Genomic DNA, 26,104 nt, shown 5'->3' with positions numbered 1-26,104 from the left:
CTATGAAACAAACTATAACTGCCACATCATCTAATCATGCAGAAATTTTAGCAATACATGAGCCAAGCCGAGAATGCGTCTAATTAAGATCTGCAATTCAACACATTCAATGGACTTGTGCTTTGTTTTCAAGAAAAATGACCCTCAACAGTCCTATATAAAGATAATGTTGCATGTATTACCCAACTGAAAGACGGATATATTAAAGAGGATTGAACAAAACATATTTCACCAAAATTCTTTTTTACTCATGATCTTGAGAAGAATGGTGATATTAATATTCAACAAGTCCGTTCAAGTGATAATCTAGCAGATTTGTTTACCAAAGCACTTCCTATTACAATATTTGAAAAGTTTGTCCATAATATTGGAGTTCGTCAACTCAAAGATCTCAATTGATATTGTCATGCATGTTGTGTATGGTTTTCCTTAACCATGGTTTTTCCCATTGAATTTTTCAAGTAAGGTTTTTAATGAAGCAGCGATTATAACGTATACTAAGGATAATGTACTCTTTTTTATTCTATTGGGAGGTTTTAACGAGGCATTTTTTTTATTATGGGCATCCAAGGGAGCGTCATGAAACATTAATTAAAGTGGATGCCTATTAGTGCATATATAAGTCTTTGTATCCCCAAACTATTAAACATTTTCAGCTCCCAAACCTCCCAAACCACTTCATCTTCTCATGTCTCTTCATCTTCCTACATCTCTATATGCATATTAATCTATAAATAGAGGTTTTGTAATCTTATACAGTTTGTGATATACATAAGATAAAAAAGAAAAATGTATAAACTATTTCTTTTTTCTCCATTTGAGAACTGTTTTTATTTGCTTTCTTAATTTTATAAATAGCTTGACGTTTTTACCATGCAAAATGCCAGAGCCTCCCCAATTTGTTGATCTAGGATTTTGTCTTTACCATGTAGAAAATGCCGGCGCCTCTCCAATTTGTTGATCTAGGATTTAGTGTCTAAAGTTTAGGATTTCAGATTTAAAATTTATCACATCTCCTAAAATAACAAAATTTCATTAAAAATAAAAATAAAAATATTATAATAAGGTATGATATGTTACAGAAATTAACAATTTCCAGGCCATCACCGCTCATGTCAGTAGACGTGGCCATTTTGAACCGAAACCGTGGAACCGAACCGGAACCGAACCGCCAAAAACCGGAACCGGAACCGGAAAAACCGTAACCGTCCTAAAACCGGAACCGGAACCTTCATATAAGGTTCGGTTCCGGTTTCAAAATTTAAAAACCGTGGAACCGGTGGTTCAACCGACGGTTCCATATGCGGTTCAACCGGCAGTTCCACATACGGTTCAACCAAAGGTTCAAAACAAAAGTTCATATTATATTATATAAATATAATATGAATAATGTCATACTATATAAATAATGTCATTTATGATTAGGTTTTTATTTTGTTAATATCATTAATTAGTAATTAATTAAGTAATTGCATGTTTAAAGATATTTTAAATAATTAATTAAAGATATTAACCAAATTGATTATTGATTAGGTCTGATTCTGAATACTTGATTAGCCGATTAGGTCTGATTTGTGACATTCGTCCAACTTATATGTATTAAGCCATGCAAAACTTTGTTACTCATGCAAGAGGATAAGTTATAATTAATTGATTATGTCACAAATTATTAGTTACAAATTAAATATGAATTTATTAAAACAATTTAATTAACGAGAAGTACTTAAATATTCAATTCTTTAGTAGATTTCTATATTATTTTTATAATTTAATATAAAAAACAAAGACTAGACTTTATATATCTTCTCTTTTGAAACTTATAAAATTAACGTAGTTTATATTAAATTATATTTATTTTATATAAATGAAAATATACTGAGTAAAATGCTCTCATGTAAAACATTTGAATCATTAAAAAAAAGTGGAAATTGCCAAAAACACCTTGTAAGTTTACAATATTGCCAAAAACACCCCGTTAGTTTTGCACTCCTCAAAAACCCCTTCCTTTTGAATACAATGATTTTTTAAACCCCCCAAACATCTAATAGTGATTGATAGAGTTAATTTGGAATTTTTTGGACGAAATTGTCCCTTGCGTGGGAAGTTATGGCAAGTGTGACAGGGTTTGACTATAATGCCCTTGGGTACAATGAGTTTCTATTTGAAAATGAAGCTTCTATTTAAAATATGAGGTATGAGGTTCTGTTTAAAAAATGAGTTTCCTGTTTAAAAAATGAGTTTTCTATTTAAAAAAATGAGTTTTTTGTTTAAAAAATTGAGTTTTCTGTTTAAGAAATGAGTTTTCTGTTTAAGAAAAGAGGTTTCTGTTTAAAAAAATGAGGTCTCTGTTTAAGAAATGAGTTTTCTGTTTAAGAAATGAGGGTTTTGTTTAAAAAAATGAGGTCTCTGTTTAAGAAATGAGTTTTTTGTGGTGTATTTATCACCCCCAAAATCTCTTTATTGCAGTTGGACTGGGCCAGTGAGACAAAGCATGCGGCTCACAATCACAGTCACGTTGCATGAAAAATGGGATTTCATGTTCAGAGAAAAAGGTGCAACCTTTCGATGCCTTCGCTCGACAACGAGGAGCATCGCGGTCTTCCCCGAGGTCAGCGACGAAGAAGATGAAAGAGATGAGGTCGACGACAGGGAAGACGATGAAGACGAAGACGAAGACGGCGAGATCGAACCCTCATCGGCGCCGCTTCCTCCCTCCGCTCGCCATCGCGACTTAGGCACCATGGATCCAAACCCCGGAATGATCCCTAACCCTAACCCTATTGCTATCCATGTTGCGGTCTCCGCAGTCGAGAATGGTTCCGTTCAAGTTCAGCCCGTCTTATCCGACGTCGCCACCGAAGACCTCACCACTCCGGACCGCCGAGGAACGTCGCCCAACCGGATCGCCAACGCCGATAAAAGATTTCTCCTTTAAGACCCCACGAGCGAAAGCCACGCCGAGATCGCTCGCCCGGATCCGGAGCTCGAAAGACTCAGCGTTCGCGACGAGATCGGCGACGATGAGATACTCAATGTCCCCTACTCAATGAGGTCTCTGCTTTAAAAAAATAAGCTCTCTGTTTAAGAAATGAGTTCTCTGCTTTAAGAAATGAGTTCTCTGTTTATATGCTTGTTTGTCTTTGTTTAACTATCGATGTTTCGCTTTTAATATATTGCGTTTTGCGTTTAAAAAAAGTGCTTAAATATCGTTGTTTCTATTTAAATATGTACGAGTGCAACCTTTCGATGCCTTCAGCTCGACGACGAGGAGCATGCGGTCTTCCCCGAGGTCGACTGACGAAGAAGATGAAAAGAGATGAGGTCGACGACAGGGAAGACGATGAAGATGAAGACGAAGACGGCGAGATCGAACCCTCATCGGCACCGCTTCCTCCCTCCGTTCCCGTCACCGACTTAGGCACCATGGATCCAAACCCCGGAATGATCCCCTAACCCTAACCCTATTGCTATCCATGTTGCGGTCTCCGCGATCGAGAATGGTTCCGTTCAAGTTCGACCCGTCTTATCCGACGTCGCCATCGAAGACCTCACCACTCCGACCGCCGAGGAACGTCGCCAACCCGGATCGCCAACGCCAATAAAGATTTCTCCTTTAAGACCCCACACGAGCATGCCACCTTCGAGATCGCTCGCCCGGATCCCGGAGCTCAAGACTCAGCTGCTCACGCGAGATCGACGACGATGAGATACTCAATGTCCCTACTCAATGAGGTTTCGTTTAAAAAAATGAGGTCTTTGTTTAAAAAAAATAAGCTCTCCGTTTAAGAAATGAGTTCTCTGCTTTATATGCTTGTTTGTCTTTGTTTAACTATCGATGTTTCGCTTAATATATTGCGCTTTACGCTTTAAAAAAAGTGCTTAAATATCGTTGTTTCTATTTAAATATGTACGAGTGGCCAAGATTAATTGGTTTTATATCCAGGATTAATTTATCATGTAAATATTTGTTTTTTTCCGTTTAAATATTAATGTTTTTTTGTTTAAAAAAATGAGTTTTATGTTTAAAAAAATGAGGTTTCGTTTAAGAAATGAGTTTTTCGTTTAAGAAATGAGGTTTCGTTTAAGAAATGAACTCTCTGTTTAAGAAATGAGCTCTGCTTTTAAGAAATGAGCTCTGTTTAAGAAATGAGTACGTCAAAAAGGAATGCAAAAAGAATGAAAAAAATGTATGCAAAAAGGTTTAAGGGCAATGATGGAATTTCATAATGCAGGGGGTAAAAAGGAAGTGAAACAATAAAGGAAGGGTTGTTCGAGGGTATGCAAAACTCACGAGTACATTTGGGAAGTTTTTGAAATTATCGAGGGAGTAAAGCAGTAATTTTTCCTTAAAAAAATATAAATAAATAAAAATAAAATAAACATGAATATATATGTGTATATATATCAATTTGCCTGATTTTGTTGACCATTTAAAGATATATATATATATATTCCAATATATAGATAAAACTCCCAAGATTTTTCAATTTAGTAAACTATGCAAACTTATATAAGTATACTAGAAATCAAAAAGAAAAAGGATAAAAAAACAATTCCTAAAAGAAAAAAAGCAGATAACATACATGAACATTAAAAAAATAATAACAACAAAATAAATAAAACATTGAAAACCTCGGGTATACTAGTATACCTACTAACTTAACCTACTATCTTATATTAATATTAAATTAATTCTTGTATTTTTTTGTGTTAATTAATTTGAATTATTGAATTATTTAGTTAAAAAAACCGAAACAGTATGAACCAGTCAAACCGGAACCGTAGAACCAAACCGCCAGAACCGGAACCGAAACCGAACCGCCAAGAACCTTGCCTAGACGGTTCGGTTCCGGTTCAAGGTTTATAACCGGCGGTTCCTAAACAGTGGCCATGTCTACATGTCAGTATGGAACCACTTTACATGTAAATGTCTTCTGAATAAAGCATTGAAATTCGAAGACAGCCACAAGCACAACATTATAGCCTGCCTATCAAAATTATCACAAGCCCAAAAGTGAAACAAGGAAAGAAGTACAACTCAAGAAATTGAGAAGCTGTAAGCAGATTGCCTCATAAAAGTAGCCAAAAAAAAAAAAACTTTTTGAGCTCTAAATAGATTGGTAAAACAGTTTTCATCATCCTTTGAAGAAGACAGTAAAAATACAGCCAGAGTGCAGCTTTTTTAGGCCTTCATTCCCTTGCGGCCACCTTTATTTCCTTTTGAAGGAGCTTTCGAAGCTCCTCTATTCCTCTGGCCTTTTACCTTCCCTTTGGCACCGCCTTTCATCTTCTTACCCTTACCTGACTTCCCCGCCCCACGAGACCTTGCATCCTTCTTCATTCGCCGATCAACCAAGACCTTTCCCTTACCAGGCTTCACCTGAACCCCCTTCTTTGCGACAACATACTCCTTCTGGGGCCTCTTTGGCATTGCCTTCTTGTAGAGTTGATTGATCATCTTATCTTTTGACCGCTCAGAGATGTCAGTCTGGTCGGAGATTGCATTTGCCTTCTGACGAGCATTCTCCATCTTCTTCATTGCAATACGTTTCTTTCGAGCTTTGGCCTCTGCCACCTTCTTCGCTGGTCGAGCATCAATCTCTCTGAACTGAGCTCTCATGGCGGCAACCTCCTCCCTTGTCACAGGTTTCATAGGCTGGGAGTGCTTCTTCTCTTCCTGCACAAACCATAATGGAAGCTGGTCTTCATCATCATCAAACATATATCTACTGTAGCCATCATCAATTATCTGATTCCTCAGCTTCTTCCTTAACATCTTCACCCCCAGAGCTGATATTTCAGCCTTTTCAAGATCATCTAAATCCTCTGATGTATCAGAGGATGAATCATCATCATCATCACTTGCTTTTATAGGTTCAGCGGGAACGATTTCAAAATCTTCTTGCTGTGAAACCCGAGATTTTGGTTTAGTGAGGCCTTTGCCACCAGCCGCCTTGTCTTTTATCTTTTTGGACATTCTGGGCAAGTGCTCCTCTCCTTCATCATCACTGTCACTTTTTTCAAACTCTCCTTGTGTTGCAGCTCGAGCAAACACATCTTGACTAAACCACTTGTCCATGATTTGCTCTTGAGTTGCCGGTTCATCCTCATGCAAAGACACCATGAGAGGGTTCATCTCCTGGCCATTCTCATCATGGTCAGAATCATAATCCGATGGAGCCACATCATCATCATCACCTCCCTGTTTTGATGGCCAGACAATATAAAAAGATTAGTTAAGAATAAAAACACATTTGGCATTAGAAAAAACACACATGAGATGTGTGGGCAAACTACATCCAAGCTCTAGTAAAATTCCAACAAAGAAGAATTACCAGAAAGCATATCAAATTACAGGGAAGAAAGAACCTTGTTAATAGATGAATATGCACAGCATAATATTGTCAAATAAGCATTAACATAAAATTGGTGAGCCTAGTGACAGTAAAAGCGATTCCAAATGAATTCAACAGATATGAAGAAATATCAGATATCAATCCCCATTATTACATCAGTCACACAAAGACCTTGGAACAAAATAACTAATTAATTGTTGGCAGCAAGATTTTTTGAATGCTCATGAGTGAGTAAGAACAAAAGACTAATAAATAAGAAAATAATGCGCTCACCCATTACCTCCATCTATTTCAATGTGTCAATCACTAAGTACTGGCAGTGGATATCTTATACCCTGACATGAAAATCTGAGTTTTCATTTCAAAGTCAGAAATCATACCTCCATCAAATCAGCACCGTCAGTAGAGGCAACCCGCTTAGCTCGTTTGGTTGGTTTTGTGCTCCCACCCTTTCTAGTTATGTATCGTTCATAAGCTTGGTCAAGCATTTCCTCAAGTTGTTCATCATACCTGTTAGAGAATTTAGTTAGGATTAGACATGGATGAGTTCCTGAGAATTGAGAAATAATAAGAACCATTGCAACAGGAACTGATACCTCAAAAATACAACTCAACATATATAAGTCTCAGAAAAGGAAAGATTACCGCTTTTGATCTTCATCAGAATCCCCCGGGCTATCAACGGTATCATGGTAAACAGCAGCACGCATTTCTTCATTTTCACTGTCCGTGAATTCACCATCTTCATGATTGAGCTCTGCAGTATGGATGGCAGACAGTTCCTTCTTCCCCTGAACACAACAAGCAAAATGATCAGCTCACAAAATTTTAACCAGCTACTGTCCAAATCAAAAATTGCTTCACAAACAATGCAACAATTGGCTTTCCACTTCAAAATGTGGAAATAAACAACAATGCAAATAATTGAAAAGCAATACTTCAGTGGCAATATGGAAAAGCAATGAATGAACCAAATACCAGAACATTCAACTCTGAAGTTCAAAATGTGGAAGTAAACAAGACCACTAGGAATAATTCTAATCTGCCCAATGCAAAGGTGTAACATAATACTTCAGCAGTAATATGGCTAAAACGAAATCAAATAACCTGAGTGCCAAAGAATTCCAGTACAATATTGAGTCTGCTTCATGTTAGTAGATTTTCATCTACTCTGTCACAATGTTCTAAAGCAAGCTGAAAGAAAAAGATATATAATGTATCATTGAAGAGTAGTATGCATGCGCTCTTCACCTGATATTATAAGATCTTCAACATCTTCCAAACACAAAAACTTGCGAACAGAAGTCAAAAAGTAACTAATTTGAAGGGAAAATATCAGGAAAACTAAATCAAAGAATGAAAAACTATGCAAAAAGTTAGCCAAAAACTCGAGCGCATTACTTCCCACAACCACAATCTATGCTGAATTTGTTTCTAAAGGATAATTATTAAATAAAGCATGAGTTAGAAACTAAATGCTTGATACCTTTACCTAGATTCTTTGTTAAGTTCAATGGAGGCCTATAACAATATATTGCATAAAACTTCTCAAACATAAATTATGGGAAATTATATGGTGCATTATCTTTAATCATCAAAAGACATGAAAATTCAGACAAAAGTTACAAACAAAAAGCTTGATCCCTATAGCAATATGGTTCTCCATGATGAATACAAAGCATAACCATACGCTGCATGAACCTTCTCACCAACATCTTATGGGTAAGTACATGGTGCACCTTATTAGGAGTAATGAAATATACACCAAAAGCTTGAAGCATGAAGGTAAGTCATCTATGCAAACAATCGAAGTATACAAGGTACTTTAATTAAAAAAATAAGAACAAACCTTAATGGAGGAGAGAGAAAATAATGAATTGTCATTGTAACTATCTTCTGTGGCATCAACCTGCATCCCAGTTGCTTTGCGAACCTTATCCTGTAAATTTATGTAAAAGAAGGCATCAGCAAAATTTATATGAAATTTACTAAATTTATCCAATTAAAACAAACCTTAGCTCGGCGTTTTGCAAGAAGTTTTTTCTGTCTCTTTTTCTTATGTTCCAGAGCAAATGTTAGCTCTTCCATTTCACCTAGTAGCCGATCATCCTCATTTCCTTTTACATCATCTTCATCCACATTGCACTTTGTGCCATTCTCTGTTTCAGCAGCTTTAGAAGCAACTTTCTTACTAGACAAGAGTTCCTTTCTTATGCGCATACGCCATCTGTGCATAATAAATAAAGAAAAACAAAACTCATCAGGGATTCCCATTGGAGAAACCAGTTGCTTAGAATAAAACCAGGTGAAAGAATAGCAAATAAGGTTAAGGTAGAAATATATATATTAGAGCCTACACTGGTAATACCATGTATCAAATCTATCTTTGAAATGTTGACCTCAGATATATAACAAACAAAAAAAATGCTCAACTTACTTTAGGAGATGCTTGAAGCTATGTTTGTCCAGCACACATAAATCCGCACATAATGATCTAACCTGGTGAATTAAGCCAGTCCTTCGTTTAGGAGAAAATATAGAGTGATTGAGAATAAATGATTTGACCAATTACCTCCTCTGAAGTTAATTCATGGTTCTTGATAGACAAACATGCTGGGTCTACAAAAGACAACTCTGTCACTGAACCAAGAAACTCCAGTGGTGTTTCTGACCAAATAAAGTCTGAAGCTTTGCCAACCTTCCTCAAAATGGAACTCCCATCCTCATAACTACACCATGAAAATAAGCAGAGATTTCAGAATATCTGGATCACATTTATCCATAGTCATACACTAGAGCCTTTCCAGAAATGCGACTCCACTCAGCCTATATCACTGCTTCTGACAGAAGATACCATATGAAAAACAAGCCATAAAACAGCTATCTTGAAGATATTTGATTGAAGAACTAGAATGGATTTGAAGGCAAAGATGAGAAAGAATAAATTGCTAAACCTGGCATCATTAATTCCACATAGTTCAGATAGGTCTCGAAGTTTTTTAGTAGTTGAAGAATAAATTGATGCAAAATATAAGACAAGATTAACATAATTAACCCAAAACAAAGCTGTAAATAAAAATATAATCACAGTATGTAGCAGGCTTATACATCAAAAAGTAAATGATTCCATTTAAGTGACTATATGTGCATTTATTACAAATATATGATAACAGCAGCAACATGTTTAAGATATACATTAAACAGCGCATGGAGCACAAAATGATAATAATATCAAGTGTTTTATCTGAAAATCATGTTATGAAGACAGACATTATGACCTGCTTTAACATAGTTTGCAACATCAGCTAAATCATATACCTTATATAGAATGCACATCTATTGAAAAACCGCTTACCCTTCACGATTTCTCTTTTGTTTGGTTCCTCTAAGAACATCCACCACCTGTGTGAAAGATAAAAATTAAACATGGTAGAAGCTATTTAATACATCAAGATTAATTAAATCAATAAACTGACTACAAATGCAGGGAAAGCTACCTTAGGAGTATCTGTGACCCCTTGAAACAGGTGTTTCACATCAAGAAGACGGGGGTCAATCTTTGCAGGGGCCTTGTATTTTAAACCAATAACATAAATTTCTGCAGAAGTACTACGACTGGCAACAGGTTTAGTAACCTCAACCTTCTCAAAAAGCTGCAAATTATGGGATTTAGTTAATAAGTGTCAAAAAAAAAAACCAAGGTCAACACAAATAATCAGAGGCAATTACCTGTTTCATACAGTAGATAATTGCACTGTAGTCTTGTGATCTAAAAACCTGAAATACAAAATGATTTAAACTGAACAAGTGAACATCAAGAGAAATTGTTATCAAAGAAACAATAACTTAACAGGAAGTATAAGAAAACCGACATGAGCACCAGAAATGTCAAGAAAAACTGGAGTTACATAAACAAATAACACAAGAAACAAATAAATTCAGGACTTCTAAATCTTCATGATTACATTAGTATATCAAAAACCCTCCAATTTCTTCAAGAAGGAAAAAAAGAAATCACACTTCCAGAACCAAAAAAAGGATTATCGTCACTACTCATTCCCGTCTCCATTAAGTTAATTTCTCCAATTTCATGATCCTACATCAAAGCAGAAGCACCAGTTTCATAAGATTTAATTCCATATATCTTCTAATTGCTCAAGATAGTTGACACCTATCCAAAATCCTAATGCCACTAAACACTCAAAAATTCTCCAATACCATGGTTCTATATTCCCAATGATAACAAGTACATCTAAAGACAAGCAATTGCACAACATGATAAAAAATAGAAATAAAAAGTAAAAACAAAATCAATTTTTTTTCATTTTTCCGATCAAACCTTGGTGACGAAGGTGCCCTGGGGAGCCAAGAATTCTGTAGCAAGGCGTATCGAATCAACAACCAATGCAGATTGGCTTGTAGCTTCCTGCGCCCAAGCACCACCAACATTGGGAGACCCATCATGCAAAACAAGGTTAAACGCCGACACTCCATGCTGCCCCATGAGACGCTTAATCGTAGAGCGACATCGCGGGGTGGTGATGTCCTCAACGATGGACTCCGCACCCTTGATAGGGCGGATAGGGTGGAGATCAACACCGAGAATGAAGGCACCGACAGGAGCGCGACGAACGGCGACCTGGAGCCATCCTCCGGGGGCGGCACAGAGGTCAAGGACGGAGCGGGAGGAGGAGAGAAGGGAGTACTTGGCGTCAAGCTGGTGGAGCTTGAAGGCAGCACGGGAGCGGTAGCCTTGCTCCTTGGCGAGGTGGTAGAACTTGTCAAGCCTCTGCTTGCCCTTCGTCTTTGCTTTGCCCATCGCGGCCGCGCCGACAGCGGCGACGCCTCTAGGGTTTTGGATATTTATCTAAGGGTTTTATACGTTTATATATATTTATTTTTGGTTTATGTGTCCCTTGCTTGGGTCAGTGGTGATGCGAGTGGCGAGAATTTTAAATTTTTTTGGGAGTCCTTGTGTTTATTTTTTATTAGTCCTCAGAATTTAATTTATTTGTTTGTTTGTTTATTTTTTTGCCCTTTGAAACTGCTAAAAACACCCTCTAAGTTTTGCAGTTATCGCTAAAAACACCCTTAGTTTTCATGACTCCCCAAAAACCCCTTCCTTTTTATTTCCATGCTTTTTCAACCCCCCAAAGACGTGAATCGGATGTCAACGGTGTTATTTTTAAAAATTTTATGGACAAAAATGCCCTTGCATGGGGAGTCGTGATCGCTACCTATTTCAGTATGAGAGGAAGTGGGGGGTTTTTCAGTAGGGTAACCCCAAGAGAGGAATTCTATGGAGCCTTTTAGTTATTTTTTTCTCAACTAGAGTCTTCGGGTTAAACCATTTCCAAGTTGTCTCCGAAGTTGTCTCTCACGTGCGACCCTCTGTAATTCATGGCTTTTTTCCCTTTCCACCAGCATCTCGAAGGAAAAGTCCCCCACGCAAGTAGTTGGCATTTCATCAGTTTGCAAACTAAGGTATTGAGTATGGTTTTATGTTAAGCTGCTCATTACTAAAGAAAGATTTTTTTCGATTTTTGTTTTTGTGCTCCCTGCTTTTTTGTTGGAAGATATTGAAGTCTGCGGTGGGATTTCTCTACTGGGGTTTTGTTAGTCTGCTGGGAGATTTCTCGGCTAGGGTTTTGTGTTGTTTTGCGCTTTCGTCTGTATACACTATCGGAATAGGTTTTTTCGATTGTTATGATTTGTGTAATATTTATAATGTACAATTCCCATTTTATTTGATATGGTTTCAGTTTTAAAAATGAGGTTTACGTTTAACAAATGAGATGTTACAATTTAAATTTTGTTATTAATGTGTTTTTATTGTCACAGGCTTTTGACTATGGCGGTCAACCTAGTTAATGGGCGATGCTATTTGACACCGGTAGTGAAGACCTTAGCTGAATTGAAAGATAACATGACCCCTCGACACTGGGAGATCATCCGAAGGACACCGTTTGCAGCATTCACTGAACTGGAAGCTATCTACCAAAAGAGGGCCCTTCTTGATTCTCTATTGTAAAGGAACGATGGTCGCACCAATAAATTCAGGATCGGGAAAAGCCTGCTGAGTTTCAGGCCTCAAGATGTGGCCCTCATTCTTGGTCTGGGTTGTGATGGCAACGCAGTCGTGTTTAAGAAGAATAAAATCCGCTCAGTGTTCGAAGGTAGGTATTTATCAAAAACCTATGAGAGACACAGAGACTCCATCAAGAGCGCTCTTGTCCAACTTGTTCGACAAAGGGGGGAAGAAGAAAATTTTGTCAAACTCCTGATGGTGTATCTCATGGGTACAGTCCTCTTCCCAAATACATCATGCTCGGTTCCGAACTGGATCGTTGATTATGTCGATGATCTACCCGCCATGGGGCGATACGCATGGGCGCAGGGCGACGCACTAGTGGTCGATGGAGGACATTCCACAGCGACCGCTCGAGTGCAAGATAGATGCGCAGGGAAGAAGACCAACACAGGATATATTAAGGGGTGCTCGGTCGCGCTTAACGTATGATTTTACGAGCTGACCGGAACGGGAAAGAAAGTCCTATTCGGCAAGATCCCAAGGATGCTGTGCTACGGTGAAAGTAGTTACCGAAAGCAAGCGACGGTAGAAACCAACTTGTCATCGCTCGAAGGAAAAGAGGTAATAAATCATGGACAATGTTTAACATAAGTCTTTAATGTTTAAACATTTTATTTAGTGTTTAAATGTGTTATTTACTGTGTAAAACTTATTAATAAAGGTTTAAACATTGTGTTTTCCGTTTAAATAAATTCGATAATGTTTAATATATAAAAAATATGTTTAACTTTAGTTGTTATAGTTTAAACTGAATGATTTCCCTGAAATTGTTTGGTTTACATATGTTAGTTTCCTGAGCTGGTTCCGGTGAGTGCTGAAGAAGAAATATATGTTGGGGCCAACCGACGGATGGATGCTATTCCTCCGGAACCACTTGCTCGAAGGCAGGATGAGAGGGCAACCTCTATCGTGCGCGCTCAACCCCGTTCTCGTACTTCCAGCCCACCACGCACACGCATTCCTCGACGCCGGAGAAGCCCTCCCCCACCACGCCCAGATCAGCAATGCCCCCTACCACGACAACGAGTGCCTCCCTAATGTGGCGCCCACCGACCATGGCGGCCCTCCCGACCATGGCAGTCCCCACCGGCTATATTAGGCGAAGATGTCACTCGCAACTCTTATGCGAGCGTGCGGATATTGATGACCGAAGTTTCCTCGGCTAGTCGCTCGTGTTGAGGCTCGGAAGGGACGTTCATCGATCGCTGCCGTCCCTCCAAACAATCGAAGCACCCGGGACGAACGAGGCGCGGACTTGACGACGACGACATCATCGGGTGGCCATTCCAAGACGGCCACATTCGAAGAGACTTGCGAAAAAGATGAGAACAATCATCGCCTCGTCTCCACCGCCGGCTAACGATGAAAACAATAGCAAAAACCATCGGGCTCGATGTCATTCATCGAGTCTGTCGCCGTTGATGACATGGCCATGACGGTGGAGGACATCGTAGATGATGTGGCCGTCGCCGCGGTGGAAAAGATCGTCAACTCTCTTGTTAACGAAATCCTCGACCCAGTGGAACCGGGCCGTCGGGATGCGGCATCAAAAGACGGACACAATCCTCGAAGAACAAGAACAAGCTAAGGATTTGTCTCCGATAATCGTCGTTGCCGTGGCCACGGTGAGAAGATAGTTGATTGCATCGCAGTGGCCGATCGACCGCATCAAAGCGGGGACACAATCCCACAACAACAAAAAAACCATGTAAGGATGTGTCATGCGGTTGATGTTGTCGCCGTCGTCCCCGCGAGCCGGACACAATCCTGACAACAAGAACAACCACGTAAGGATGTGTCCGCGGTTGATGTTGTCGCCGTCGTCCCCGCGATCGAAGGAAGATGCGGTCGGTGTCGAACACCTTCAAGGCTCGAAGCGATGCCCGCATGAAGACCCCGACCGATCAACGCGAGAGATGATCAAGGCCAATCAACAATGGGACAAGACGGCTAGGCAAGTCTTCGTTCCGAAGAAGAAAAAATGGGTTGGTCAATCTCGACTTAACAAGTACTGAGCGAGGGAGTTGATGAGAATCTTCCTTAATTGCCGTATGGACGGTAAGTTTAAAGTTTTTCATGATAGTGTTTAAATTTTTGTTTATAGTGTTTAACTTTCTATTGATATTGTTTAAATGTTTATATGTTATCGTTTTAGTTTTCTACTTAACATTTAATTATTTATACTATCATTTGAACATTGCTAATATCATTTAACTATTTAGAATATGGGCTAATTATATACATATCGCTTTAATCTCGAAATGACTGCGTGTGGAAGAATGATCGTCGTCGACCATCACGAGCCAATTTATACACTCTGCTTGAGGGGAAGGAGATGGTCACAGATGATGTGATGGACGCTTTTGTATGCATAATACAAAGTCGCTGAGCAAGGTGCCATATCCCTACAAGAAGCGCGCCTCCATCATAAGACCGTTGGCGCTGTTTATGTCAAAGCAGGATGACGCACATGATACAACTATGGCTATGATCGGAGATGTTGTGCGCTGCTTGCATGAAGTTCAAATTGTCATCCTCCCGATAATAATGAATGGCCACTTCCATGTTGTCGTCCTTGACAATGACAAACAAGAATACATGCATTATTCTTCATGCGCGGGGTACGAAAAAGACGCGTCGGACATGGTAAGTTCTTTAATTATTCCGAATGATAGTGTTTGTTATTTAATTCGGTATGTTAATCTCAACTTGCATATCTCGACAATGGAATCTATTCGACACGTACTGTCGATATGGAGTTCGACGAGTCGGCGACCCGAAAAGTACCCACTGCATGCGACATGGAAACCCCACGGCAAAAACAAGGAAGCGTCGATTACGCCTGCCTATGTCATGCGGTTTATCGAGCAATTACTTTGGGGTGAGAAGCTACGGCTACTGCAGACAGACGTTCCTTACCTGAGATTAAAGTATGTTACCCGCATACTTAAGGAGGGAGGGACCAGTCATCCATGAGAAAGGGGGTCGTCCAAGCGAGTTAAATTTTTGTTTTCGCGAGCAGGACTTGTATTCAATTCATTGTTTTTCATTTTTTCGATTTGAACATGACTTGTACATGTCAATGTAAATTTTGTTTGTTTTTCAATTGTAAAGCATGTTAAATTCCATTCGGCTTTCATTTCATTGTTTAATCTACGATGTGATTGTTTATATTTCAGTTTTAATTATTTAACTTTACCATATATCGTTTAAATATCGAGTTTTGAAAACATTTAAAATTACTGTGTTCTCTGTTTAACATAACATCGTATGTCTGTTTAAATAACGGATAACACTGTGAAGAATAAGAGTTTAAATATATGAAAAATTGGCAGTCAATTCAAATTGTTTCTTTTTAGAAGTCAGCTTATTTACAATGCCTAGTCGGCGACAGTTTCATTACAAGATCTACGATTATGACCGGATCCATGGCGTGTGATTGTTTACATTTCAGTTTAATTATTTAACTTTACCATATATCGTTTAAATATCAGTTTGAAACATTTAAAAATTACAGTGTTCTCTGTTTAACATAACACCGTGATCTCGTTTAAATAACGGATAACACTGTGAAGAATAAGAGTTTAAATATATGAAAAATTGGCAGTCAATTCAAATTGTTTCTCTTTAGAAGTTAGCTTATTTACAATGCCTAGTCGGGCGACGATTTCATTACAAGATCTACGATTATGACCGGGATCCATGGCGCGTAGCGCAATGTAACTCATGGACATCAAACTCTTGCGACTCGATCTTCTTTCGCCTAGGGACGCCCGAGTTGCCTTCTCGCCAAAGCGGTCGATGAATGAAGCTCACGATTTCCGTCCCCGAAGGCCCTCGTCATCGCGTGTATGGGGAATATAGCTTCTATACGCCCGTTTGTAATTGTCGGCGGTGAAGTAGCCACTAATAAATCGATGAACGTTGGTGTTCATGCGCATTATTGCAGCAGCAAGCGTGTTTGCAAGGGATACCATAAACTTGCCACCTTCGACATGAACAAGTTCGATGGCAAGATCCACGAGAGTTCGTCGCGACCGGGTCGATCACTTCGTAACGATCATCGACACAACGACTAACGCGAAGATTTCGGCTATCCTCAACAATTATCTCTACCTTCGAATGTATGTCTGGGCATAAGTAGGTCTCCCATTTGTTCGCTTGCTCACGCCGGTTACATAACATGTGCATCAACTTGTACCTACAAATAACATTAAACAAAGATAGTGATGGTTAAATAATTCGTGAACCTGTTTAAACATTATTCTAAAAAGTTAAACGATAAGATTAATATCTAATGTCGGAGAAGTCTAATTAAACAAAGATGGAAACATTTTAAAGGGTAACACGAAATGTTAAGTATAAATCAAAATTCGTAGACCTTATGGAGTCGACCATTTTCGTCACCGGTAAATGACGAGCTTCTTTGATCCAAGCATTGAACGACTCCGCGACATTTGAATACATCTCACCCCAACGATCACCTCTGAACAGATAATTCGACCAATGTGCCATATCCGATTTATTAATCAACCAGTGATGAGCAACATGTCCTTCTGAATGTCGATGGCCTTGTACAAGGGCCGGTCCTTGAGCTTCTGAATCACTCGTGCGCTTACCCATTTTTTGGATGCTTTCGGATGTGACGCCGAACCTATGCCACCACCGCAAGTGTGTGACGGGTTGATTGTCTTGATTCTGAAAGTATTTTTATTATACTCTTTTGAAGCATGAAGGCGCCAATGACAACCATCGGCAGCGCATTCCACAGTCACTCGATGTTTCTCGTTCTTTATGAATTTGAAGTCAAATTCCGTTTGATTGCATAATTTCGAAGTACGACTCTGAAATGTTCCACACCGTCAAAACGTTGTCCAATATCCAACAATAGCACTTCAGAATGGTCTGACGAGAATGGAAGACATCCCACACCGTCAGGGTCACCATGGGATTGAACGGGAGCACTCGCAGAATCTGAATTCCTGCCAACACTTCAGTCAAATGAAAAGATCAATATATTAAGCGGAGAATATAATATTTAAGGGATAATGCCAATATTTAAACGTTAACTTAAATACTTAAACCGTTACCAATTAACGTAAACGAATAGTACAATATGTTAAGCAGTAACTGACATATTTAAACAATAATGAACCCATACAACTGGATCAAATAAAAGAGAAGGAACTTACAACGAGTAAAACTCGTTTTCATTAGGATTCCGCAATGGCACATTGTCTGTCTCGACAACAAGATCAACTACACCGCATTTGAAGATGGAGTGCATGTGACACATTCGCTGGAAGTCAACATCGTTTTCTATTGGACAAACCGTTTTATATCCATCTGGTGTTATAAACTTCACCCTGACAAGGGAAACTTCGAGACCCCATCGCTTACATATCTCAGCTAACACCAACTCCCAAGAAGTCTGAGCCGTGAACATTAGCACTCTTCCCTCCCCATTGAATCTAGCAATACCGCAAAAATTCTCCATAATATACCGGCCGAAAACCAAATCGTACAAACCAAATGAAAAGAAGAACAAAAAGAAGACGAAGAAGAAGAAAAAGAAGATGTAAACAACAAACAGCAGTCAGATAGGCAAACAAAAAAGTGCATAGTTGTATGCATAGAGGATAGACTAGACGTGATGTGATGTGATTGGGCGGTATTTTTCCCTCCATCCCAAGGGCAAAAAGGGAAATATATGTCAATGTCGCGAGGAAGACATATTGTCATCGCTCGAATGAAAGTTCTCACCTCAACGTGAGTCTTTGTTTAAACGTCAAGCTTTTTATGTTTAAACAGATACATATAGTGTTTAAAATAACGGTTTACTTTTTAACTAAAGTCTATATAATGTAAATAATATGTAAAACGTTTAAACATCTTTATGTATGTGATTAAACACCGTTGTCATTGTTTAAAGAGTAAATCGATTATTGTATAACTGTTTGTATTGTTTACAATGCCGTTCTTTTGTTATGTCTCTGCTTTAAATTTGAAAATACAAATCTCGATAACATTCTTATTCAATATTAACTTTATTTTTGCCCTGTTTAAATTTCATTTTTATCGGTTTAACATTTTTCTTATGAAGTATCAACGTAATTACAATGAAATGTACTTAAAAATACAAATCTCGATAAAAAAATACATTTAATACAATACAATACAACATTCATTTTATTATTAAATATCGACAGTAATTACAAAATGACCATCACTTAAAATACAAATCTCTGATAAAAATAGAATGTAAGACAATACAAAAATTCTCTGTTTAAGCTTCAAACTCTCCGTTTAACGCACGACGTAACCATCACGGACAGTCATTGCTTTATAGATCAAGTACACCTTTGAATACGGTGTCCACAACACTCGCTCCAGCCAGACCATATTTTTTTATTGATCAAGTTCTTTTTAAAGGATATGTGATGAACCTTCTTCTGGTAATCATCCGCAATCAACTTGTAGGTGAAACTTTTTTTACTTGACCCAAGGCGAAACGCACTTCCGTCATTGCTTACCCGTAGAGTAGAGCAAGAAGGCGAGCATTTCGACTTGGGCAAGAAAAAAAAGTTTTCACCTACAGGTTGTTTAGGGATGACAAGAGGAAAACAATCATGACACATCCTGTAAAAAGTCTATGATCTTAAAAATGTGGTTTGAATGGAGCGAATGTCGTGAACACCAAATGTTCGACTCGACAGGATGACCATCACACAAGAAGAAGAGGAAGAGGAGTGGTTGCGCCAATAGAGTATGTTCAACGAAATGGTTCTTCCTTCCCATTTATACTGCGAAATCCAACGACTGTCACGCTTCGGCCTCGATTTTTTTATGTGCGATGCAGATGGAAACGCTTGGGTAACCGAGCGTGCATTAATTACGCTTCGAGACCGCTGCCACCATCGCGTTGTATATTTTAAGTGGATAAAAATACAGTTTAAACGATAAAAGAACAAATTTAAACATAGAAGCCAATATTTAAACCATAACAGATATATTTAAATCTAAAGTTCAATATTTAAACAATACTAAGAAGTATATACACAATGCCTATTCGAGACATGATTCATCAGCACGATCCGCGATCGTGACCCTAAGCGTGGTAATGGCTACAACACAACTTACGGACCGGAAGGGTGGCAATGGCTAAAAACGCAACTCACCGTCCCCTGACGCTACGACTCGATCCTCTTGTATCTAGCAACATCACAAAAACTCTCCATAATTTAATCGGAAGAGCTAAAATTGAGTACATCAAATGAGAAGAAGAAAAAGAAGAACAAGAACAAGATATGAGCACCCTAAACTTTGTTTGAGAAAAAGCAAGCAGGAGGCATTGGAAAACTATGCATAAAGTTCGGACATGATATGATTGGGCGCCATTTTTCCCTCCTTTTGCAAGGGCAAAAAAAGAATTTTATATCATGGACCCACTTCAACTTACCAGCGGGGGGTTAAAGGGAATGTAAAATATAACGGATGGTTGTCCGGGGTGTGCAAAAGTTGGAGGGGGGTTTTTGGGAAATTTTGAAAATGACGAGGGGTGAACATTAATTTTCCTTTTTTTTTAATTAATGTTTTAGATCTTGTTTTGCATATTCAGTGTAAATTAATGCTCAGCACTTAAATTAGAAGCTTTTGAAAAAATCCAAATTCAAAAGTAACTGACAAAGTTTTTGTAAAATTTTAAAATCAGCCATGGAAAAAATCCTTTATGAAATTATCTTTTAAAACCAGTCATCTCTGCCAGCCCATTTAAAAAGCCAAATATCATACCTTGATATTTATTAATTATTTGTATCCCCCTCGAATTTTAAAAACAATAACAATAACAAAAACAAAATTTATAAATTTCAAACAAAAACAACTCCCCGCGTTATAAAATTAAAGGAGGGGAAAAATACATAAATGCATTTTTTTTTTGTTTCCGTCGGCCATCCACAGCTACATGCCATCCACAGCTACATGCATAATGAATTAACGATGAACAGAGACAAACACATAACTTTCATCCTTCAAATGCATCTGGGTCTATAGTTCACCAAATCATCCAAGTGAACAACATCAAAGTTTTACCCAAATAGTATTAACACAACATCATCAGTAAATTCCTAAAGATTAAACAAAACAATAAAACAGTTGCCATTATGGATTTAGAAAGTTTGAGACCATAAAAATAAAATCCTAACAATGCAATCCCTCATGGTACCATGGAACTCAACCTTTGAATCAGATATCCATTGGTGCAACATCTTGGCCCTGATCCTCCTGCATGGCTCCTGGTTCGGCTGCGGGAGCTTCCTCTCGAGTTTCGATAGAATCAATCAACTCTTGGATTGTCTTTTGGTCAAGTACATGAAATGGTTCTCCAACTCCAACAACAGCCACTGTGCAGATCGAGCTCATTAATTTCTCACCTTGCAATGTTTCTTTAATGGCAAAGAGAGCATCCTTGATCAGTTCATCGCAAGAGGCCCTAGAGTAAGTCCCGTATTTCCGTTCTAAGAAGGTCTTCGCAGCTTGAGATCGTGATCCTATAGCGAATGCTTGGTATTCAAAGTAGTTGCCACTGGGACAGTTATAATAGAGGTGAGCACCAGATTCATCTAGGCCAGCAACCAGCAGGCCCACACCATAAGGTCTTTTCCAGGAACGTTGCGTGCAGACCTGAGATAGAAGAATAGAGTTAGAAATTTGAATTAAAGCTTTCCGCATTTCACAGAAACCGATGACTGTGCAACTAGAATAATATAGCACAAGATAAAAGGACGCCTTGCAAACCAGTATGGGGACCATTGGAACATAAATTTGAAGGTTCAGTCAACACATGATTTCTTGTAAAATAACAAGTTCTATTCTATGTTCTGCAGTAGATAGCGATGACTGACTTGAAAAATAGTGGACAAGAAAATAGAGGAACAACAACATAAAGATTGATTTTTCAAATCCTGAAATCGAGCTTGGGTGCACAAAGGGGACTTACGTAGATCTTCTGAATGACAATTTTTGGTTGTGAAATATTCTGGAGATGTTTTGGATGCGAATGATCAAGTTTCTCATTATATCTGAGAGAACTCTTCAACCAATGTCAACAAGGAAACAAAATTACATTTTGAACTAAGATGGAACACTTTGATAATAAAGAAGAACTGATGTCGGACAGTTATTCTGCTATAGGCACTGAAATAAAATAAAATAAAATAAAGTAATCAAACTGAATACACAAAATGCTTGTTGCAATGAAAATGAATATTCAAATTAACATCAAAAAACAAATATTATGTCAAGATTTCTAGTAAAGGGATTGCCTCTGATGTAAAAACTAACATCATATGGGGGAAATTTAGGGCAAAATGTTTTAAAATTGCTGGTTGCTCCTTGTAGTGTAAATGCATGATCAACCATCGAAGTCAGTCCTCAACATTTTCATGTTATCTATTGTAAAACATACCAAAGAACATTGTTTTCAAATATTTTTAAACTTCTCATTCATCAAGTCAAACATAAAACATCCAGTACAAGATTTTATTCAAATCATGCTAAAAAGATACTTAAACCTTTGGATTTATCTAAACTTGCCTAACATGCTTATATAATTAACATGGATGGTTCTCAACAGCCAATCATGCACAGTGCCATGATAACATAACAAATTCATGCTCCCTATGCACGATGATTCAAGAAGATGCACACAAATGTAACTTAGCAAAAAAGTTAACTCCAACATTTGACTATGTCAACACATATTTTTAGTAGATAAGCATAAGCAGTTTCTGTGTCCATCCTCTTTCCATCAGTTGAAAAAATTTCAAATTTACTTGGGATACAAAAGAGAAATGTATAATAATACAATAAAAAAATGGAAAGGAGAGAATGAACCAAGATATCTTAACAAGCTCTTTACCTGTCGTTATGCACATCTTTGACCATATTAAAATTTTCATCCTAGGTAAAATGCTTAATATGTAAATATAGAAGATTTGATGTTACTTAAAAGTTGCGCATGCTACACATATTTGGCAGAGAAAATATTGACCTGAAGGTACAAAAGTTTTCAAAAGTCCATCTTCTTTTTTAGAATTTCTTTAAGGTACATTCCACCTAGTCTTCTTATTTTGTGATCTAAAGGGTGTTATCATGAGATGTAGTTCATCCAAAACTTCAAATATTAAATGAAGAAAGACTGTCTAGCATTTTGCTGAGGATGAAGAACATAATAGATCTGCACATCAAGCATGACACTTGAAAATCATATCAAAAAGAGAAAGAGTCGTCCTTCATCAAAAAATTAAAAAATAAAAATAACAAATAGCAACAAAAAAAAGGATAGGCTGGATAGCAGATGTTTATGTGTGACAGAAGAAAATAATCAATCACATCACTTAATTCTATAATAAATCTTTAAAATCCCTAGGTTACCTCCTCCTTTCAGTTGAATCAAGGTTCTAGAACTAGAAAGATGACAAATCCAAGAAAAAACAACCTAGAGAATAACATAAGAAATCCTACCATGTAACATAAATTCAAAACTAACCAAGAAAACCTTAAAGGCCTCCATCAGATATGGAAGGCCAGCATTTCAAGACATCAAGAAGGAAAAGATGCATAACCCTTCTTGCTCTAAGCCAAATTGACAAAAAAAATATAATCAAAATGATTGAAAGGGAGAGAAGAAGCAGTCATCTCAAAGTAACAAAGTCCCGGTTTCTTTCGAGCAATCTAAATTTTTAACAGAGAATATATTTGTCATGCCCGTCCCTTGAAAACAGAACAACCACAAATATGGTCTGGTAACAGCAAAATACGCTATGCGGAAACATTGATAGGTATTGCTGTTCACATAAGCCAGTAACAAAGCAAAGCAATATCAAGCTTTTTTCTGATAACAATAGATGATGATAATAATAATTTTTATTATTATTATTTACTAATGAAGCACGGGCTAATCATCTGAGAAACATAACACCAAGGACAAAACATGTTATATAGAGAAGCAATGGCAAACAAATCAAAACAACCTGTACAAAATGTAAAGCATACAACTGTATACACCAAGAGTTTCAGCCAAGATATGTTTGGAGATTTCAAGTCAAGCATCATGGGCATGAGAATAAAATTTCGCATCTGGATGGTTTCTCAGATCAACTGCAACATAAGGCAATTGACTTAAATGAACTTTCACCAAGCGTGTACCTATGACAACCACTTGCTATCCATTGTCATGCAGCTTTCACTTGCAAATTGTGAGCCCCAATTAGGTGGACTTTTATTCATTCTTTGAATTAAGAAATATTTTAAAGAAAGATCATAGTTGGTTTTGAAAGACCATATTAGCTATTTGACCATTCAACCAAGTCATAACAACGAGGTATTTATTGCTAAATTTTGCTATTAATATTTATATAAAGTTGTTTCTTCACTTTACACATACCTTGATGGAATTGGGAGAAAAAAAAAAGGTGGCCTAAATGCATTTTCCAAACGAAAAACAGGAGACAGCTAGCTAACAGTAATACACTAGGACAACGTATTTTTGAAAAGGTATTATATATGTGTGGCAAAAAAGAACAGAAAAGCTTTGATTTGAAGACAACCCAAACCACATATTCCTGAAAAAAGCACAGGAAACATAGATAAATTTTTGGATGGGAATGGCTCAAGTGATGACATAGATTTGATGGCCATACTAGGATAAACTATTGATGTTGAACTGATTTAATTTCTTGAATTATATGTCACCTGAAAAAGGTAACACTGAACTAATATTATAAACTATAACAAGATAAAGCCATTTACATCACAAACTCACATTAAATAACAAAATGAACTTATGTGTTTGAAAATATTGGTGTTCCAAGGAAATAGATAAATCATAAAAATTTGAAATTCTACCCAGATTGGAAATTTCTGATTTCAAGATGTTGGAAATCAATTGTCTGTGAACTCTATCCAAACTCTTCTCAAGAGAAATTATAACTCTAAACCCTAAAACATGCAAACTAAAAAAACATATTACGATTTCTCATATCCACAAAATGTAACCTTGAAGAAAAAATCATTAGGACTGAGAGCATCACATCTACTCTTACCAAATCCACAAACATATTACGATTTTTCATAATATTTTGACTGGGTCTCACCAAATCCTAGTAAATTCTCCAATCTATGCTTCCTCCATTAGTAGTCAGTCAAATCATTAGGACTGAGAGCATCACATCTACTCTTTTACAGTTTTATCCTTATAATTTTTTTGCAACTAGCAAGTAGTTAAAAGCCACATTGTTGTTTCCCCATGAAGGAAAGACATTTAAAGCCAACAAATGGCACATGTACAAAGTTCTTCCCAGCAACTCATTACCTTGTGCGCAACTCATGATGCCCAGGTTGCAAGCAACCATCACAAACTTACCTGTGTGCCAAGGCCAATCCTAAAAAATAATTCAAGTGTGCTGGGGTGGCGTTAACCAAACATTGCCCTCTCTCCTTTTCTATGGACAAGCCCCCATAATCTATTCACCAACACCAGAATTCCACAGTGTAATGCTCAACAATAACAATCAAAGCATCCTATTAACACTATGATACCACTGAATAAAAGATCTACAAACCCTAATGACACATCCAAAGCCACTTTGCTCAAATGGAAACGATGCAAAGTAGCATAAACCCAAGCTCGTTAAAACCCTTCAAAACACTATCCGCAGATCAATCAAAAACAAAAACAACTAAAAAAAGGGAAAAAAGGCAATATAGATCTCACAACCATATCCCATTCTCAATCTATGTCACTGAATCCCAATTCCCAGATTCCCACGATCCACACCGAAAACACGAAATCATTCATCGCAGATCAACAAAAGCAACTAAAAAAGCAATTAGAATGTGAAAACATAACAGGCAAAGCAGATTCAAGAATGAGAGAGCAAAGTGAAGACCTGAGCTTTGTCAGCGAGTCTGACGACGAGGCGACCAACAGGAAGCGGCGACTCATAGACAAACGAGTGGTTGATACACTCGTTGCGGAGGTAGCGAGAAAGGACGCGCCCATCAGCAGTAAGGCCGGCGATGGCAACACCGATATGATCATCGATCTTGAATACCTTGCGCTGGGCGGATGAGAGCTCAGAGCTAGCCTTGTTTACGGTGGCTAGGACGGCGTGAGTGGCGGAACGGAGGCCGATCGCCGCTGATCCCTGCTTGACGGCTTCCATGGCGTACTCGACCTGGAAGAGCCTTCCGGCGGGGCTCCACGTCGTGACATCGGTATCGTACTGGTTCCTAAACATGGCTACAGCTCGATCTAGGGCTGCTCCGTCGTCTTCGTCGCGTGTTGCTGAGATGTGTGAGCTTCCAAAGAGGGCTTTTTTATTTTGGGCTGCGGCGTTTCCTCAGTTTTGCTTGTGCTCCAAGAAGGGCTGGCTGCTTTTTCACATTTTGGCCCTTGTGAAAGTTTGATTTTATTTTAACCCCGATAAATTGTTATAATTTATTTTACAATTTAGTGGCTTCCCCAAATCATCTTAGTATTAGCGTATTTGATTCGCCGAAGTGGGCACCGAAGTGACTGAAGTGGTGGCTTTCAAGTGACTTCTCTTTATTTGGTTCCCTGAAGTGAGAATTAAAACATGAAGTTCCACTTCTA

The 26,104-nt window shown here is 38.0% G+C and overlaps 2 protein-coding genes and 1 long non-coding RNA gene across 3 annotated transcripts; 1 reads left to right on the top strand and 2 right to left on the bottom strand.

The window, feature by feature from the left end:
- The first annotated feature begins 1,068 nt into the window (after positions 1-1,068).
- On the top strand, positions 1,069-5,097 carry LOC120251552. The gene is made up of 2 exons (XR_005533442.1): positions 1,069-1,118; positions 4,906-5,097. It is a non-coding gene; the product is annotated as an uncharacterized LOC120251552 (long non-coding RNA).
- On the bottom strand, positions 5,080-11,233 carry LOC120251551 (adoMet-dependent rRNA methyltransferase spb1). Its single transcript, XM_039260108.1, has 11 exons — positions 10,696-11,233; positions 10,086-10,133; positions 9,854-10,009; positions 9,712-9,758; positions 8,929-9,085; positions 8,794-8,855; positions 8,370-8,583; positions 8,206-8,295; positions 7,002-7,147; positions 6,737-6,866; positions 5,080-6,202 (listed from the first exon to the last, which is right to left on the bottom strand). The coding sequence occupies exons 1-11, from the start codon at positions 11,173-11,175 to the stop codon at positions 5,183-5,185; spliced, it is 2,550 nt and encodes an 849-aa protein (XP_039116042.1). The 5' UTR covers positions 11,176-11,233; the 3' UTR covers positions 5,080-5,182.
- Positions 11,234-20,448: 9,215 nt separating this feature from the next.
- LOC120251630 (proteasome subunit alpha type-1-like) lies at positions 20,449-25,853 on the bottom strand. Its single transcript, XM_039260221.1, has 2 exons — positions 25,398-25,853; positions 20,449-21,129 (listed from the first exon to the last, which is right to left on the bottom strand). Exons 1-2 carry the CDS (start codon positions 25,746-25,748, stop codon positions 20,692-20,694), a joined length of 789 nt encoding a protein of 262 aa, XP_039116155.1. The 5' UTR covers positions 25,749-25,853; the 3' UTR covers positions 20,449-20,691.
- Positions 25,854-26,104: the final 251 nt, after the last annotated feature.

This window comes from Dioscorea cayenensis, chromosome 20 (assembly GCF_009730915.1).
Source record: "Dioscorea cayenensis subsp. rotundata cultivar TDr96_F1 chromosome 20, TDr96_F1_v2_PseudoChromosome.rev07_lg8_w22 25.fasta, whole genome shotgun sequence".
Taxonomy (NCBI): domain Eukaryota; kingdom Viridiplantae; phylum Streptophyta; class Magnoliopsida; order Dioscoreales; family Dioscoreaceae; genus Dioscorea; species Dioscorea cayenensis.
Note: the sequence above shows the minus strand (reverse complement) of the source record. Positions and strands in the feature narration are given on the sequence as shown.